This window comes from Cydia fagiglandana, chromosome 8 (assembly GCF_963556715.1).
Source record: "Cydia fagiglandana chromosome 8, ilCydFagi1.1, whole genome shotgun sequence".
Lineage (NCBI taxonomy): Eukaryota > Metazoa > Arthropoda > Insecta > Lepidoptera > Tortricidae > Cydia > Cydia fagiglandana.
The window spans coordinates 7313118-7332631 of NC_085939.1; the positions used below are offsets into that span (position 1 = coordinate 7313118).

At 36.9% G+C, this 19514-nt stretch overlaps 2 protein-coding genes across 2 annotated transcripts in view; both read left to right on the forward strand.

Annotated features, from left to right (window-relative positions):
* Nucleotides 1–786: 786 nt before the first annotated feature.
* On the forward strand, nucleotides 787–9169 carry LOC134666572 (vesicle-associated membrane protein 7). The gene is made up of 4 exons (XM_063523773.1): nucleotides 787–1228; nucleotides 1305–1533; nucleotides 3527–3594; nucleotides 4427–9169. The coding sequence occupies exons 1-4, from the start codon at nucleotides 1025–1027 to the stop codon at nucleotides 4583–4585; spliced, it is 660 nt and encodes a 219-aa protein (XP_063379843.1). The 5' UTR covers nucleotides 787–1024; the 3' UTR covers nucleotides 4586–9169.
* A 2165-nt stretch (nucleotides 9170–11334) lies between these two features.
* LOC134666594 (proton channel OtopLc-like) overlaps nucleotides 11335–19514 on the forward strand; it is a 68724-nt gene continuing 60544 nt past the window's right edge. The window contains exon 1 of the mRNA XM_063523807.1: nucleotides 11335–11678. Within this exon, the coding sequence (XP_063379877.1) occupies nucleotides 11455–11678 (224 nt within the window). The 5' untranslated portion in view covers nucleotides 11335–11454. The remainder of the gene's footprint in view (nucleotides 11679–19514) is intronic.

A 19514-nucleotide genomic window follows, 5' to 3' on the forward strand; every position in this document is an offset into this window, starting at 1 on the left:
AACTCGCTAAGTTCGTATTAATGACCAACGCTTAAAGTCGAAAATCCAACAATGCTTGATAAAAAGCGCCACCGCCATCGTGTAAATAAATATCAATTCCTTGATAAATACACATGTATCCATTATTTGTGTCATCAAACGCTTTTTTAAACCGCTCGTGCATATGAGGCCTTATGAATCATTGTCAAGAGGGCGCTGCTGTTTAAGCGTATCAGATCTAGTAAATCTGATTAAATTGCCCGATCGAATCTGGACGCAAACGCCAATTTTATTTGGCTCGCCGAATTTAACCGCCGATATTATCGATAAAATGAGGTGCGGACGCAAGAATACTAATTTGTTAGGCTATTTTCGTTCTGGGACTTCTGGGGCATTTTTTCCATTTAGAGGGCTCTATCACCATAGATCTACACAACATCGAACATCGAACATCGTGAACATCGTGAGGAAACCGGACTAATCCCAATAAGGCCTAGTTTCCCCTCTGGGTTGGAAGGTCAGATGGCAGTCGCTTTCGTAAAAACTAGTGCCTACGTCAAATCATGGGATTAGTTGTCAAGCGGACCTCAGGCTCCTATGTGAGCCGTGGCAAAATGCCGGGATAACGCGAGGAAGAAGATATCACCATAGATCTAAAATTGGAGATCGACGCCAATTTCATTTCTGATCAAATCGACCAATTTGATCAGCCCCGATTGGATACCGCTTAAGTGACATCGAGTGACAGTTTATTAACCTTAAATTATCTGTGGCCTGACATTCCTGACAAAGTAGTTTAAAAAAACATTTACTGATACGTACGTTTTCGTGGACTCTGATTATTTATTTTGTTTTCCTGTCTTTTGTAAAAATAAATATAAATTCAATTAGTAGCGACGTTCGCATTTACGTAGATAGCTGCAAGTACTGTTCTGGATTGATCCTGCACTAGTGCCATAGTGCTATTAGTTTTAATCAACCATTGTTGTTTGATATTCTTTGTTATTTGAGATATCCGATTATTGTGATTCATCTGCGCATCACAATGCCTATTTTATTTAGTGTGGTGGCCCGAGGCACAGTGGTTTTGGCCAAATTTGCCTCGTGTGCAGGGAATTTCACGGAAGTCACGGAACAAATATTGTCGAAAATTCCGCCCCACGATGATAAATTAACGTACTCTCATGGGAATTATTTATTTCATTATATTGCTGAAAACAAACTGGTGTACTTCTGCATCACTGATGATGTAAGTAATATAAATACTTTTTTTTATGCCATCCATGATGGGACTGAATTTGTATGTGTAATATAAAATATTACAGAAATTCCAACGTTCGAGAGCATTCCTCTTCCTCAATGAGATCAAACGAAGGTTCACTGCAGCTTTTGCTGAAACGGCCCAGACTGCTATCCCTTATGCTATGAACGGCGAATTTGCAAGAGTCCTGGCCGCTGAAATGAAACACTACACAGAGTCTGGGGATCTCAACACTATATCTACGATATATGGAGAATTGGATGAACTGAAAAACATCATGGTTAAAAATATAGGTAAGTTCTTACACATATCTATGGTTTAGTGTTACCTTGAGCCCTCATAGGAAAGTAACATGATCTAGTCAGTGGCGTAGCTAGCATGGGTGTCACCCAGTGCGGAAATTGGGGGTGTCCCCCTAAAATTCAATCAAAATTGTAAAATATATTTAAAAAGAGTAATTGTAATTTATGTTAAATCGCTCAGGATTTACTCCATCGCTTTCATTTTACATGATTTTACGAATTTTTATAGGTGGGACTACTAATGTTCACGGTCGGGTGTCACCCCTAAATGGGTGACACCCGGGGCGGACCACCCCCGCCGGCCCCTAGCTACGCCACTGGATCTAGTTTAGAAAACTAATTGGCCAGCAGTAAAAGTTTATTTAGACCAAGTTGTGTATGAAAATGTGAAGATTTATTGAAGTTGTGATGCTTGTTGGGATTAATGTTTCTATCTTTAACCTGGTAAGTCCCCCGCTTACGAGTTATGAACTCTTATAGAAATAAAAGAAAGTTCCGAATTCAAAAGCTCAAAAATTGGCTTGGGTCTTATGAGGACGAATAAAGTTTTCCTACATAGATAACATAATAATTAGGAGAAAACAATATCCAAGTACAATGAACATTCAATGATTGGTTTCTGGTCCTGATAGTTAATTTATTTATATGCAAACAGCTTATCAAACCTTTATCTTTGTTATTTATTTGCCAGCAACAGCATTGTATGCTTTAACAAGTGATATGCATGGAAATGGAGCTGTCGTTACACTAATGAGGTGGAAGCATTTACTGTTCAATGTATGTACATTGAATTTAGTAAATTACCTTATCAATGGCATTTTAATGTAGATCATTAAATGACAAGCCTTCTGGGTTACTATTGAGTATTTGTTTACAATTTAGTACTGGCTGATTTCAATTACTTTTGTTATATTTAGTCGCTTGACATACTTATAGATTATTATAATTTTCTGACTGTTTTAAAGGATGGAAGATGCAATAACATTTCTCAATGATGTGGCTGCTTAGTTTTTAAACTGTTGCACATAAACTATGCAATCTATATTATTATTGTTCTGATATAGATATCCATTACATAAAGTGTCTGTGTGTGGCATGAAATCATCAGTCTAAATATGCTCTCTAGCCTTTTCATAACTATACAATGAGTAGTATAGTTACATTCAAGTTATTATTCACTTTAACTGGACTTACTTGCATATATTATGTACTTAAGCTTTATATTACCTCTGACCTTTCGAGGATTGCATATATATCCCTTGTGGTCTTGGTGAAAGGCTCTGTGTGAGTTTATTTTAAAGCTTATGTATGATGCAATCAAGGCCCGTGAAAGTAAATAATAATGTGTATAAATTCTGACAGTTTAAATCAGAATTTTACACTCAAGTTGTTACACATAGCTAGCAATTCACTATTCTAATCTAATAGTATAATGTGTAGCAAACCTTAAGTGAAATCTGTGCAGGCATTGCTAATGCTTACTGACAAGGCCAGAAGTAATTCATGTAGTTGTAGATAGTATTAAACTGATAGCTGAGTCTAGCATGATTGGCCTATGATTTCTAACCTTGTTCTTTGAAGGCCTTGTTTCCATATGATATGAGTAACATAATGGCATACTTACGTCTTTTTGACTTAGGATGGCGATGGTGTATTACTTTGATTCATCATTATTTTCTAACAGGTACTTTACCTAGTTAGAGATAATTTATGTATATGCAATACAACCAGGTATTGTGTTTGTTCATGGTTGAAGTCTTCCTGTGAATGATGTGAATCGAATTACAGTCATTACTTCATTAGAATTTTCCTTGTAATATAGTACCTAATGTGTTTGGACAACTATGGTGGAGTCATCAATCACGTAATACTGCATTGGATTTAATCTACAAATCAAAAATTGTAAAATGCCGAATCTTCAAATTGACTGTGAACTGTGACATATAGATAGAAAATATTTATAAATGATTTCTTTCTTTTTCAGACAATATGGCGACTCGGGGCGAAAAGTTAGAGCTGCTTATCAACAAAGCTGATAACTTGGCCACAAATGTAATTATTCTTTTACAAAACAAATCATTACACACCGTAATATTTTATTTTGATTAGTTAAAATGTTTAATTATTAATCATAATCATTTATGCATTATTTGCACATTAAAAGGGTTTTACATAAAGAGCTGTTTCCCACTGACATCCAGTTTTTTGTGGGTATGGTTTTTTGCAGGATCCAGTTTTCTGTAGTATTCATGCAGGATCCCGCAAACAGAATTCTCAAATTTACTATATTAGCACGTATACTACTAAAACGGGATCCTGCAAAAAACCGTACCCGCAAAAAACTGGACGTCAGTGGGAAACAGCTCTAAGGGTTGTAAGGGTTATACAATTAAAAGGTCAATAGTTAAATTGTATGGCAAGTAGGTACAAACAGGCCACATAGTAGGTAACACTCTTAACTGTCCATCAGTGGACCTTATTATTGAAGGTATAAGGTCCACCAATGGATGGACACTATGGACAGTTAAAAGTGTGGGCGATGGTACATACTTGCAATACAATTTAATTAAACGCAATGCTTAACAATCAAAATAGCAACTTCTGAGTAATATTTAATATTTATTGTTTCGGATTTGATAACTGTTGGTCCAACATGCGATTCGTCCAAATTGAACCAACAGCTATCAAATCTTAATTCGGACGGACTACTTTCATTCGCAGTTCAAATTTTTTAAATATTTTATCCTTTTTCGATGACAGCTTGATTGATGATGACAGATGACGATTTGAGACTGTGAAGAAATTGTTATGAATCTTGGTCTCAAATGTCTTCAGGTGGTGGCAGATGTATGTTGCTTACCCAAACCTAACTTTTCCTTTCCAGTCTGTTTCGTTCAACGGCACCGCGCGGACGTTACAGCGCAACCTCTTCTGGAAGAACATCAAAATGTACGTGATCATGGCGCTCGTGGCCGCCCTGGCCGTCTACTTCATCGGCGCCATGGCGTGCGGCGGCCTGGCGTGGAAATCATGCGTCGGTTAGACTTTACTTTATGAGAATAATAAAATAAGGCGTATAGAAAGATCCAGGCGTCATATTAAACTGCATTGTGGAACCAAAATCAACGTTCGAGTCGTAAATCGTTAAGCCGGCCGTCTTACTCGCACCCGCTGTCTCTAATGAGGTGTGTCAGCTTTCTCATTTTTTTCGCTATATGGGAATAATAAAATAAGGCGTATAGAGGCAACGATCCAGGTGTCATATAAAACTGCATTGTGGAACCAAAATAAACGTTCTTGCAGAGTCGTATATCATTAAGCCGGCCGTCTCACTCGCACTCGCTGTTTCTAATGTTGTGTGTCGCAGCTTTCTCATTTTTATTTTCACTAAAACCAACGCACCAATGGTTTTGACCTCACAATAAAAAGAACGGTACCAATTGACGTCATAGGATCATTCATATAAACTTCATACTGAAAAATCGATTTGACATTTCGAATAAAGTAGCTAACTAATTTATGTCGCCAGTCCAATTCCCTGTTGATAGATGACGAAGGCTTTATTCCGTGATAATATACCTAACTATAGTTTGTCAAAGGGCTGTCTCATTTCAATCATAGACAGAGAGAATCATACTACATATCTTTGTCTTACACTAGTACTAGAACCCAAAAGAAAAGTATAGTTTTCCTGGTTCTTACTGACTGACAAATTGGTTTGAAAAAAAAAAGAATAGAAACTGCATCGTACTAGTCTTTCAAACGGATAATTATTCGCATGAAACGCGATGGTAATTTAACTAATTTATCAGATTACTAGTAATTTCAGGACACATTTACCGGTTCGCATTTCCTATTCGTTTAATGGCTTGCAATGAAATTATTACCTCGGTTATCATGTTTTTAACATTCTTTTTTAACCTTGGGTTACACTACACATTAGAGTACCTAACCTAAGGTTATATTTAAATGCAATTGGTAGTTTGCAGTTCTATTTGTCACACAGGTTTTATTATGTATGTATTTAGCGTTTCGTCGAAGTTTTTAGCCTAAACATGCATGTCGATAAGGGTATTTAATTCGAACCATCATAGAAAGTATCGCCGCACACTAGTTACGAATTATTTAAAAAAATACGATTCTCTTCCCAGGGTCACTCAGTTACAGACACTTAAAACATCGTTATTGAGTAAAATTAAACCTTCTTTGTTAGGTTTATTGGGATTAAATTTTGTTCGCAAAAATATAATCATATTTAGGTACTTTATTCTAATTAAATAAATATCCACATTAGAGCATTCCTGTATTACTGCAACTACAAAAAACTTGAACGAGTAATTTTAATTCCAAAAGTTATTTTTCTATATTTACATAAAATTATTTCACGCTTTTAAATGAGCAAAAACTTATAAAAATAAATCCATAATAGGGTACATCGCCAATTATTAGCCAGTTTTCAATTACTGGCCACCTATACTAAAATGAATTCTGTGTATAGGTGAATAGAACTCATTTTTGTAAGAGGCGGCCAGTTATTGAACGAGTGGGTTGTGGATAAATTTCAGTTACTGGCCATTTTCCTTATACTGAAAATGAGTTTTATTTATCTGTAAATAGAATTCATTTTTGGAATAGGTGGCCAGTAATTGAAAACTGGCTAATAATTGGATTTTCGTACCTTATATACTAAAATGAACTTTGTTCACCTATAAATAGAAATCAAATTAAGTGGCCAGTAATTGGGGGGTGGCTAGTAATTGGCGATGTACCCTATATGACGTCTTAAAATCATTTAGAAGTTTCATAAAAAAAGGTTTCCCTGTGAAAAAGGTTTATGACCCCTGGATAAACACTAGTAGGAAACATCGGACCTATACGCTAATATTATTTATTATTCTATTGGTTAATGTAATGCTTATTAAAATGACCAACTTGATTTAGAAATGAATTTTGGCCTGTCTTTGTTCACATTAAAAAACAAAAGTAAGTGTGGTATTCCATCTGTCAAATATCTTGGTGTGTCATTGCGTCTCACTCACTCATTAAGCAACATGTGAGACAAAATACACTTTGGACAAAGAAATTGGACAGGTGGAATACCACCCTAAGTAACTACTTGATCTAGCTGTTTTCAAAAACGTATTAACATCAGTAAAGGTGCGTCATATCATATTTATTTAAACTGCGAATAATGCACCAAACAACTATATAGACAATTAGAACTTGGTACCCAAGACAATTTTGTGAAGTAAAAAGCGAACTCATTCCTTCACGAACTCGTAAAAACTAAAAATGTATAAAGATTTCACAAGATTATATCGAGTGTTCTGTAAAGATAATCTAAAAAATAAAACTAACTAGATGATAGTAACAACAATCTTAACTAATAATTAATGTGATGCGTATATTGCGTATTGATAAACTAGACAGATTTTTTTAATTTATTTTTTTACATAAAACCAAATATTGCACTGTCAAATCGACTCGCACTGAAGTAATAAACGTGCAAGAAAGTTACGCGTAATTTAAATATTATTTTCACTAGATCATTTGCTCCGTAATGTATAATATTTAGTTTAGGCCAATGTGTGATTTTAATGTTATTGTATTAAAAATTATGTAAAAATTGATTACTCACTGAATTCAACTAAAATTACACGAGTGACTCATTGCATTGAATATTTTAGTATGTGATTGTGTTTGAAAAGGCGTTTAATTAGTAATTTAGATTTTTTGCTAAAATGCTTATAATGTTTGGAAACTGTCACATTGAAGATGTAAAAATCTCTCAAATTTTGAATCAACTTAAGTATTCGCCTAAAATTATTCCGGCACAATGCTGGTTGACCCTTTATAAGGCATAACGAATTATGCAAAATTGGACCGTATCGCTTTGAAATAAAGTTTAAAATCAGGAGGGAAATATATTCCCTCTGTCTTAACTTAAAATTAAACACGGTTCCAATGTAATAATGTATGTAAGTCGGAATTTGTTCGCTAGCGATGAAAAGACATGACAACATAACGTGTTCTCATTATAGTGCGACATAAAATAGTAGAAATTAAACAAAATGGAACTAAAAAATATCCATACTTAATTATTTTATTGCCATGTTACGTCAAAAATGTTACAGTTACGTAGGAAGTGGCGCCCTCAATAATTTTCTACAATTGATTGTCGGACTATAGTCGTACTTTGAAAGGGTTATTATAGGTATATAAAACATAGATCCAAAGCTACTCCAACAGAATATAACTAATATATGCACCTTATTATATTTGTTTTATAGAGGTTTCCCGAGGTTGACCGATGTTGAAACGGATAAAAAAGCTGAGTGAGAGGTCCTATCGTCGGCGCAGGTAACTGCCCATTTGTGAACCTTGTTCCACCGTGATAAGGCTCACGAATGGTGGATGACTAGCCAAGTCTGTTGGTGTTCTATTACCGATATCCTTTTATTACAAATACCATGGTTTCGTTCAAATGCCCGCTTTTCATATGGTACGTTGGCGATAGGGCCTAACTTAGGGATAGGGGTAGCCACTACAGCAAGGTGTATGTAGTGTGTAGTGTTAAAGTTTGATGGTGGATGGTGCCCACCATGTGCAGCTTTTTAGCGATTCTGTAACTTGTCATGATGATTTGGCATCAATCATTGAATAATACACCACATATTTGATAGACATCCGTTATTAATAGCAGCCAAACGCAGCCTTTCAATATCGGTTAACCCTTACGATAAAAATAACCTTCGTAAAGCTGTTAAAAGCATCCCTGAAATTAAAGCCAAATTAATTTCGCTTATAAAATAGTCATAAACCGTCTTAGATAAAAAATAAATAGCATATCGGTACATAAAATAAGATATAAATCAACTACTTAGTCCTTTGACCGCTAAGACGGTCACAGACGCACATGGTTAAAATGTCCTATTAACTCTCATTAAATGCAATATTTTTTACGATGGCGCGTTATATTTAAGGCATGGCGTTCAAAGGATTAAGGGCCAGTTGCACCAACTACATTTGACGGACTGATCAACGTCAGCCGGCGCGCCCCGGCGCTTTACTATGAAACTTTCCATACATACAAATTTAGCGAACTCTTTAACGATACGAACAGTTTGGTGCAACCGACCCTAAGTAGTAAGTGAATGAAAAATAAAAATGTAACACTTAAACAGACTTATACTAAACTACTATGGAAGCACTACAGATAATCGGCTGAGTTAAGTAGTAGGCCTATCATAAATTCAAATTATTATAATGTACCTATGGATTAGTGTTGTGAGACTTATATCGACCGGGATATGGACCGTGATTACCTTTTGTATTGTTTTCGAGCTCCCGATATTTCGACACAGTTACATGCATCTTGTTCACGGGTAACTGAAGATATCGGGTCGATGTAAGTCTAGTGAAACTAACCGTGAATCATTCAAAACTGTTAATGCTGTGAGCTTGTGAATAATTTGGCGCTGTTTAATTTTTTATATCAGATCAATTTTATTCCAAATTGTATAATTATGTTTGAATAGACTATAAAGTATTGTGATATCAAGTATATGTTATAAGTAAAGATGACTTGTTTAAATTGTAAAAATATGTTATAAACTTGTATAGGTTATCACTAATACACCAATGTTTCATTTCTTAAAATAACACTTGCACAGTCTGTGTTATGTAAATCGCCGCCAGCTTAGCTTGGTATAACTAACATTTTACGAATTGTGGCGATATTCATATGGCTATCTCGGGCATATCCATTTATTCCATAATATAATGGAATGAAGTCTAACAATATTGTTAAAATCTTAAAAAACCAGAGTACATATATGTATATTCGACCAATAAGATCAGTGTCATAGATCGCGCTCGAACTCGTGAGGAAATGAGAAGGTGTGCTCGCAACGGGTCCCCATGCCGGGGCGTAAGGAGCAAGATTTCTCAAACATCCTCCACGGACTGTACTCGGTAGCATCTGTCAATCATGTTTTCCGCTCAATAATTCGACTAACGAAGAATAGGAGCTCAAGTTCAACTAGTTCATGCAATAGACTTCAAATAAAAAAAAAGTTTTTCCAATTGGATGCATTTCGAGTACTTACAGACCCATAGTTACAAACATGCCATCTCAATACATACAGCCAGTCAAACAGTCATTTCAGTAATCGGGTTATAAAAACAGAGCTGACAGTGCACAGTACAAACCACCGGTGACATAGCTCACTTTTTCAAGGTGTCATTCAAACAAGTCGAATTGGCTTCTTCGTTAAGCTCTGTAACGTTCCGTTTAAAACAAAAGAAGCTCAAAAGGAATTAAGTAATTTAAAAATAAACCAACTTTTTTTTTTAAGAAAATATAAATACACAATATGATCCGACTGAGCGTGGGATCTTTTGTGATAAATCTATCGATGCTTCCCAAATGTCGCGGCACGGAGTGTCGACCGGGAGCGAAGCAGGTTAGATTGATCCCGGAGGGTGCATCCCCCACCCTTCCCGCTCGCGCGCCTCGGCCGGCGGCCGCAATCGCGCGCCAACTTTAGCCGCGGGAGGGCGCCAGCTCGTTCTGACCCTGACGCGCTCGTAACGCACGTGCTTACTACGATACTACCCCTGTGTGAGTGTTCCGTGTCAATACGCTGTGCGTGCCTAGCATAAGAATCGGATTGTGCGACGTGTGTAAATGAGCACGTTTGTTCTTGGGCATTATTGTTGTTCCAGGGAAACCGGCGATTAATATCGCCGGGAAGTGTGGATATAATATTCATGTCCTTTGTGTTTCTGGATTGTCCTGTGAATATTTCAGAAGTATTCATTTGCTAATACTTCGTAGACTTATAATTGTTGTTGTCAGTTCTTATTAGATTCTTGTAAATAATATCGTTTCCGTATACAATATTTCAAGTGAAAATGTAGCACTGTGCAGTTACGCCAGTTACCAACTTATCCGGTTGGAAGGACCAATAATTTTTATGGGATCGGTGTTGCTTTTAAGGGACAAATATTTGTTTGTTGCCAACTTTGAGTTTTGAATATATTATTTATGATAGATTTGTAGTTATAATAACAATGATTAATTATAATACATAGCTCATACCTTTGTTGGCTGACATTGAAGTCGCCAAATACCTACGCAATGTGAATACATACACCGTAACTTGTTACTTGGATTCGGTAATCGCTACGAGTCACTCTGTCTAAGAGCGCCCTTGCATGTGCGTGTATGTGTGTCTGTGTGTGTTTGTGTGAGCTATTAACGCCACAGGAAGCCGCGTCGATTTTAGGGAAGGTTAAGCTACGAATGGACAGGTCATTGTTCCTTTACGTCGATTCACTCTTTTTGTGCTGAAGATTAATGGCCATCTCATTGTTTCTGGCCGGACCGCTTTTTGTTAACATGTCGGATGCGTTTTATACGCTCGTTAAATGTTTGTGTCGGTACTTAGGTACTTTTCCTAATAGTTTACTAAATGACGAGTTTCGTGTCTGATTTAATCAGATATAGCCGACTGTAATACTTGTCCTTTATACTTCTATTAACTTCTCCTCGAGATTCTTCTCATGATCCCAATACGAGACATGTTGCGTTTTTGTCTAATTACATTAGAGCATATAATAGGCAGGTAGTTGATAGAAACACTAAACATAAACAGAGTGAAGCGAATTAATACCTGCTACAATTATATAAATTTTCATTTTTAATTCTCTAATATTCTCTTCAATAATGCTCAGAAACAAAGATCCATTGACACTTAAACTCTTAATTTCAATTCAGATTCAAAGTCTGACACAATGGGTTAATATCTCAATCCCGCTCTCCAAAATGGATGAACAAGATATAATATGGACCTTACCATAAACTATGAAATACAAGTTTTACTAGTGACATGAAATAGTGCCGCCAAGATGGATGACAGCTCGCCAGATCTGTCGCTTAAGCTTCGGCGAGGCTCGAGCGACTCGCGAGAGTCGTTCTACATGGACTTCGCTCAGGGGATTGACTCGGACATCGAGGAGGTGACGACGATCGAGCGAGTGATACCCGAGCACCCGGGAGGCAGGTCCGAGGGCGATGCGGACACCCTGGCTACGCCGTCCGGGCTTGAGGAGACCAAGGAGTTCCCGCCGTGGTGAGTTACTTTGAATCATTATACTTAGGGCAAACTGAAAATTCCCGGAACTGGCCACTTAGAAAAAATAAGTCGTCTCATATATCAGAATCCAGAAACTTTCAGCATAGCCCACCTACCTATAATAAATAAATACATAGGTATTAGGGGATATTTTACACAGATCATCCGAGCCCCAAACTAAGCAAAGCTTGTACTATGGGTATACATACATACCTACTTATTTAGGTAAATACATACGAGTATACATACATAGAAAACACCCATGACTCGGGAACAAATATTTGTGTTTATCACACAAATAAATGCCCTTACCGGAATTCGATTCCAGGACCATCGACTTTACAGGCAGGGTCACTACCCACTAGGCCGGACCGGTCGTCAAACCTAATATGTTTTTAAGTAAAAGATATAAAATATACCACACAAGGATTGTCCGTTGTGTCCATCGTACCTATGTATGTCTGCTGTGGATTGGCTTGTAACAAAGCACGCCTTTTCGCTCTGATACGGTACATTTTCTGAAAATGAAATGCACAAAAAAAATATCTAATATAGAGTCTGCGCGGAAAGAGAAGAGTCGTGAAATGTATGGGATCCAATACATTCTACGATTCTCTTTCCGCATAGACTCTAACCTGTTTAGAGCTTTGAGCTCGATTCTGTTTTAACAATTTGGTAAGGAGTTGTCTCATTAATACATAGGTATCTCGCTCTCACTTGTTGGTACGCGTGAGATGCCTAATGACACGTGTGTTCGTATCAAAACAAGGTGAAAGCCTTATCAAATTTCTCCTTGTCATTCGGATCGGAAGTGACTTAAAAAAAACTTTCTTCCTTCGGCGACTCACGTTTTAAGCAATAAGCTTTCTGGCCCCAATTTCACATCGGTGACAGGTGCGGCGAATTGTAAAATCACTGTTGCTGACGTCACAGGCATCCATGGGCTACGATTACCACTTACCATCGGGCGGGCCATATTCCTGTTTGCCACCATAATTGTATTATTTAAAAAAACTTTATTATATCGGAAAAAAACAGATATTTCTCCTGCGAAGTTTCTAAAATTTAGAAGAATTGTAGGTAATTCTTGACAGGTAATGAGTTATATGTCCGAATTTCGTGACAATTGTAGTGTTTCTTGTGACAATTGTCATAAACTTAGCAAAAGAAATATCTGTTTTTTTCCGATATCATAAAGTTTTTTTAATAATACAATGATGGTGGCAAACAGGAATACGGCCCGCCCGATGGTAAGCGGTAACCGTAGCCCATGGATGCCTGTGGCGTCAGCAACAGTGATTTTACAATGCGTCGCACCTGTCACGTTGGTGAAACAGGGGCCTGCTCTCTGAAAAATCGCCGGTCAAGTCAAGTCAAACTTCTAGTTAGGTTAAGTTAGGTTATACGTCAATTGATAGATCTAGAAACGATATGGATTAGATATGTCAGTGTCAAACAAGTGTCAAAATTGACGGTTCTTCAAACAAAAACGTCACTTTTGACACTTGTTTGACACTGACATATCCAATCCATATCGTTTCAATATCTAGTATTTGACGTAACTCATTGTTCGAATACAGCTGTTATAAGGCTTCAAACTGACGCTAAAAACCACCTTTAACCAGATTGAATTTTCAGCAGGTTTACCTAGGTACTACTTCGTCGTTCAGTTTATGTACTTAGTTATTTAATATCCGGTGCACGTACATTGGCGGTAAATAAATCATGCTGCCGTAAATTAATATGCAGGCAAGCAGACATGGTGAAAACGTAAAACATTTTTAATTGGGTTTGGGCCGGTTTAATTAATGAATGGCGCGCTTAATTCAACTGAAGGGTATTTGGATAATTATATTAATACGAGTAAACACACTTATTTAAATTAAGTTTTGCTTGTCTTTGCTTTTGGATTACAAGCGCTAAGTTTAAAAAAAGTAAAAATATTAAAAAGACACTTCATTTAGAGTGAAGTGCGTAACTGCGTAGCATTCAATGGAGCAGTAGGTACCAGTAGATACCTAATACTTACCTAAGTATCTAAAGCACGCCGTGCCGCTACCTTAAATCTGCGAAAAATACTGATTACACAAAAACATAAGTACTTGATTTAAAAATTGTGTTCTGTACATACTTATTCCAGGCGTTTTATCAACTTATATGTAAACTTTGCAATTTTAGTTTTTGAAAATATTAGTGTTAGTTATTCTGAAATTAATTCTTCCGTTGATAGTATATCTTCTTAAAACACCTATTAGATTAGTTGATCTATCGTCTTGATTCACGCGATTAAGAGACTTTCGGCAATTAGGTAAATTACCATTTGCACTGCTGAATTGAACCTACTAAAGCCACATAAAAGAACAATACCCTGTTTGTGATATTACAAAGTACACAGCGGTGGGAACCGGGACTCGCGCCAATGTGTGCCATCGCACCCGCCTGACGGGTTCCACGGTGGCTCCAGTGACTTTCTCCAGCCAGGGGTCACAGTAACCGCACTGTCACTGATTGATATGCCGCGGAGTATAGCCGGCTAGCCGGCTTTTATTTATGCGGTGAGTATCGAATGGTACCTACATGCGCGGATGTGCTTTTCCTGTGCCGGCAGTCCATTGTTAAATCTTGTCCAGTTTTTATCACAACGGTATACACAGGAATTTAATCCTTTGACTGTGCAGCCGTATTCAACTTTAAAGGAATTCCGTTGTAAAATTGCTGGCTATTATAGTCTGATGTCCATTGTCCACCCTTTCCCTCAGGACTCCACACGTACATGGGTTACAGCCACTCCATTTCAATGTCTGAGCTTTTTCGTTATGGGTGTTTTTCACATAACATTCTAGGGTCACTCTTATCAAATTCCGAAAACAATATACCTACTAATCTACTCACGATTGTGTATTTACTCACGAAACAGATTAGTATGATAAGTATCAATTACGAAAAAAACAGTCCCAAAATTGAATTATCGAAGGCCGCTGCCAGTACTAATAGGTAACTTTGGAATTCAAATGACCGAATATAATTTACGTTATAGTTGGTAAGTACGTACCTACGTTGTTACGTGTACGCGTGTACCTATGATACGATAATTTTCACGACACTTCAAATTAGGCAATGAGCCTTTTTAAGCATAAGGAAGGGGTTATTTATGGTTATGGTGCAGCTGGCCCTTTTGTTTATGGTTTACGACTTCGGTGGAAGGGAAATTTATTAAAAACTAATTTAAATAGTTACTTCCCAATGATCTTGATTCTTATCGCTTTACTCGGTTAATAGTTTCTAAGTATCTCATCATTGGTGGGCTATCTAGATTTGTCTCGCTCTTGGACATGAACTTTCATGAGCAAGAGTGAGAGGAACCAAGAGAAATAATAATATTTTATTAATCATTAGCCGTTGACATCAACCTTAAAGCGTGCGGTTGTTTTATGCGCTAATCGCAGCGTTAAACGCAATGTGTTTGCCGCATATACCGGGTGTGGCCTGTAATACGAGCAAAAAATTTAACTGCAGGCTGTACTCCTCATACTGACCAACATTTGTTCAGCGACTTATAAAAATAACTTGTGGTTTGATTTTTAATACACTTTAAAATTTATTCTAACACGCAATGTATTGCGAATTTTGTTATGTTTAAGGCGTGACAAGCAACGTCAATCACAATGATATGGCGCGGCGATGGCGTCCATTGAAGATAACATTTATTTTGTATGAAAAATAGGAAGTCTAAATACTTCGTAATTTTTAAAAGTTGTTGAACAAAAGTGTCACCGTTTGAGGAGTACAATATATGTTTTAATTATTTGCTCGTGTTACAGGCCACACCCGGTATACATTTTACTGCAGATAATCTAATGACACTAGAATTGTTTATATGCGGTAAACGCAGCGGTAAGCGCATTGTCGTTGTTCCTACATTCCGTTGATGCATGCGTTCACGCTACGTTTATCGAATTAACAGCCGCGCGCTTAAGTAATTTCCTTCTTTTTTTATCAGTAATATATTATGAATGTTTTAAAGATATAGTGTAAAAATTTATATATTGATCCTCGTATTAGTGATTAGTCACCTTAAGTAAGTAGATATCTATAGACATGTTCGGACCGCTAGCGGTTTATTCAAATCCCATAGCCATCATGATCAATCATGGCCTTCCAAGGGGCGATTTTACTACATATCACTCCCCATAAATCAGAAGCATAACACGGAGGGATGTTTTAAAGCAGGGAAAATGCGTGTTTAGTTAGGATGATACTGCAAAAATTGCCTGCCACCTCTAGCAAGTCAGCAGAAAAGAATAACATTTGATACCGGCTTCACGTTAACTTTTGTTATTAAAATGCTAATGGTATGGATGAACATAGAAGATTGATTTAACGATATAGATTACAAAATATACCTATACTTAAAACGAAATATAAATCAGGTTTAGTAAATATTTTAAGTCATTAATTTAAAAAAGCAAAATTGACATCTCAATTTTTAATTTCAAGTTACCTAAATAAATCAGTCATATAATTTATATGATATAAATTTAAAGTGTATATTAATATATCCTCCAATAATAATAATCTATAATTAGCGCTTTCATAATTGCGGCCAAGCACAAAATAAGCATTGTGATTGCAGAAAAAATGTACCTACGTCTCCACTGAAAACCGATATTTACTAGACTAGAGCACAACAACCAGAGTAACAACGATTTAAAAAAGTTCATAGGTAGTTTCTTTGTCTAAGACGAGTGATTCAAGTTGCAAAAATATCGCAAATAACTACTACCGGCTGTGGCAGCTGCCACTGTCATAAAAATAGAGTTAGTCTGTGCGGAAAGAGAAGAGTCGTGGAATGTATGGGGCCTACAGTCCCACGACTCTTCTCTTTCCGCACAGACTCTAGCATTAAGACATTTTGGTCAAAATAGATCGCTGACTGTAGTCCATTATTTAGTTCGTAATTCAAACATTGTTTGCGAGGAATGTGGGAGCTCAATCAGGACATGTATTCTGATTGTTCACTGGTAGCAGGTGAGTCCAACGCTCAGAAAAAACCTTCCTAACCATGACCTCGATATTCGTAAGAACTAAGGGTGATCAGAGACCCCACTACGGCTGAATGGTTTTCCGGTTCTGCTGGTTTATCTGATTGAACTATTCGCCAACGTTTGTTAAGCAATTAGATTAGAATCCCAGTTCGAGAACTATTTTATGTTCCTCAGTAACTTAGTTACGGATGCGGTGTTACGGAGTGTTTGCTATTTGTGGCCTGTCAGTCTGTTTGAAGAGCTATTAGTTTACCCGCGCCTATGGCTCTTGAATGATTGAATAGGTACTTTACTGAGTAAAACTTAAAGTAGAAACATCGTAGGAGTATCCAATGTTTTCTATATTCAATATCATACTTAGTTAATATCGAGTTAAGAATATAGTTAGGTATAAAATAGCCTAAGCAACTACGAACAAACAATTTTTTTTTGTTACCACGTTTTTATTATGGCTACTTGCTCCAGTAATTTTAATCCTATTTTTAACAGACTCCGGAACTGCTTGGGAGCTTACTCATGCTTAAGCCGAATTATTACATAAATACCTATCTAACTAACTTTATCGTTAACTATCCCGCCCCTGCTTCGCAGTCGCACGGGTACACGAAATCTTAACAAATTATACACCTAAATGTTCAAGAATCACTCTATTTATAAGTGAAAACCGCATGATAATCCGTTCAGTAGTTTTTGAGTTTATCGCGAACATGCAGACAGACGCAGCGGGGGGCTAAGGTGTACTCGTAGGGATGTGTAGGTACATTGACGTCCAAAATGTTAAATAAAATAGCTCTACTTGTCTGGGCCACAACCAGCCTACAGTCTAGAGGTAGACCAAGAGAAGTCTACAAAGATTCTGATGAAATTTTGACGTAAGTATAAATGACACTTGCACTGCGAGTGCTATTAAAATCGTTGCAGACTTGTCTTGGTCTAACTACCAGCATCAGTTTTAGTGCATCAACGAATTCTGAAAACGGGCGGAATATCTGAATATTCTTGATGGTAATAGCGTCAAAAGTTGTGATATGCATCAAAGCTGTGTAGCTCATAGGATGCGGATCCGCTCGCCGCCGCTCCGGTATGTGAAACACTGCTATATACGTTCATAGTGCTGTCTCAGTCACACCTCGGAGCACTGTGCGGATACGCAACAGCGTGATATAACCGCGTACTATATAATTATTATATAGTACTATATGAAGTTTAAATGTGTTGACGAATATCTCACCCCCTGGCATCATTAACTTGGATGGTAATGGACGTGAGAATTCTGTAGAGCTTGATTTAACGTTAATGGTGTCTGATGTCACATCTCTTTGGGAAAATGTAGTCAATTAGGGAGTAGGTATGTATATACTAGATACATACTACTAGGTACTAGCAGTCATGTATAGCTACATTAAACGTAATATTGCTATTGATGTCGTAGAAATAGGCTCTTGAATCGACTTTTTCATAATTCAGGTCATTCAATGTTCGAGAATATTTATACTTATTATGCCTTAGTAAAACCTGTCCAATGTGTATTTAGTCTCACATTTTGCTTTATGAGAGAGTGAGACACCATGACATTGGACCAAGATATTGGACAGATTGAATACCACCCTCAAGTACCTAAAAGTGTTGCTGAGGTGGAAAGTTACACGAGACCAAGAAGTTATTTGCTGCGTGTTACGTTGATTATGTCTTTACGGTGTTTGTGTTTGTGTGTGGGTTAATAATAATGAATCACATAACAAAAATAAAAAAATACATATCTGTAATCTGTATACATGTTGCATCGTCATTATCCAGAAAAAAAAGTTGAAACTAAAGTCGCGCGCTCACAATCACATTACGTGACATTACCTAATGACACTTCGAAGATATAACACTAAATTATTGCAGGAAACGTACACGCAGAGATATATACAGGGTGATTCATGAGACGTGAGCAGGACTAATCCTGCACACTCAGTAACTGATAATTGATAGATCACCGTTGTATTTAGGCAAAACAACCACACTTTTTCCTATTTTTTAACTTTTTGGTGAGGGCAAATTTAATTCTCTACTATCATGGTCACCCTACAAGACCTAATTAATAAACATAAAACCTCTTTAACCGTAATGACAGCGTATTGATTACGAAGAAAATGAACTGTCAACTGACCGTGATGACAGGGATTTCATTCAATTTGACACAGAATATCGGTACCTATAGTGTATACAACATTATTTGCGGTATTTGACGTCTGTCACTCACAACAGCAATACTACGTAAAATGTCTTGCACATCGAAATCACAAAGGAAAACAACTGCACTGCAAACGTTTACGTTCTACGTCTTTTTTTTTTTAATTTTAGGGTTGGCCGGTCACCATCGTTATGAATCGGTAGTCGTCTAAGTAAATCGATATGAATTTTTCATTTTTCTTTTAATAAGGCCTGAGTTACACTTGTAAGTTTTACTTATGTAAGTAGGGACACGGCTATACTACAGAATGAGAGATGAATATCGTTATCTCATTCTAACAAATAGCTTTGTCCCTACTTACGTAAGTAAAACTTACAAGTGTAACTCAGGCCTAAAAGTAAGGAAAAGGTGGATAATTAACTGTAAATATGGATATATTTATCGTCACCTAACAGACAACAAATTTGACACAGAAATAACATAAATAAACTTTAAAATAGATCCCCAGTTAGTTTAGATTTTGACGATGGGTGCGACCTACTCGGTCGGTGTATTAAATGCATTTACCTTGCGGGAAAACCATATAATTGTAGCTTTATTTAAATCTCA

What these genes read in the sequence shown, in the direction of transcription:
- LOC134666572 (XM_063523773.1), top strand. Translation starts at nt 1,025, where the DNA reads ATGCCTATTTTATTTAGTGTGGTGGCCCGAGGCACAGTGGTTTTGGCC. An exon ending in ACTTCTGCATCACTGATGAT is followed by an intron (nt 1,229 to 1,304) that starts GTAAGTAATATA and finishes AAAATATTACAG; the next exon opens with AAATTCCAACGTTCGAGAGC. An exon ending in CATCATGGTTAAAAATATAG is followed by an intron (nt 1,534 to 3,526) that starts GTAAGTTCTTAC and finishes TTTCTTTTTCAG; the next exon opens with ACAATATGGCGACTCGGGGC.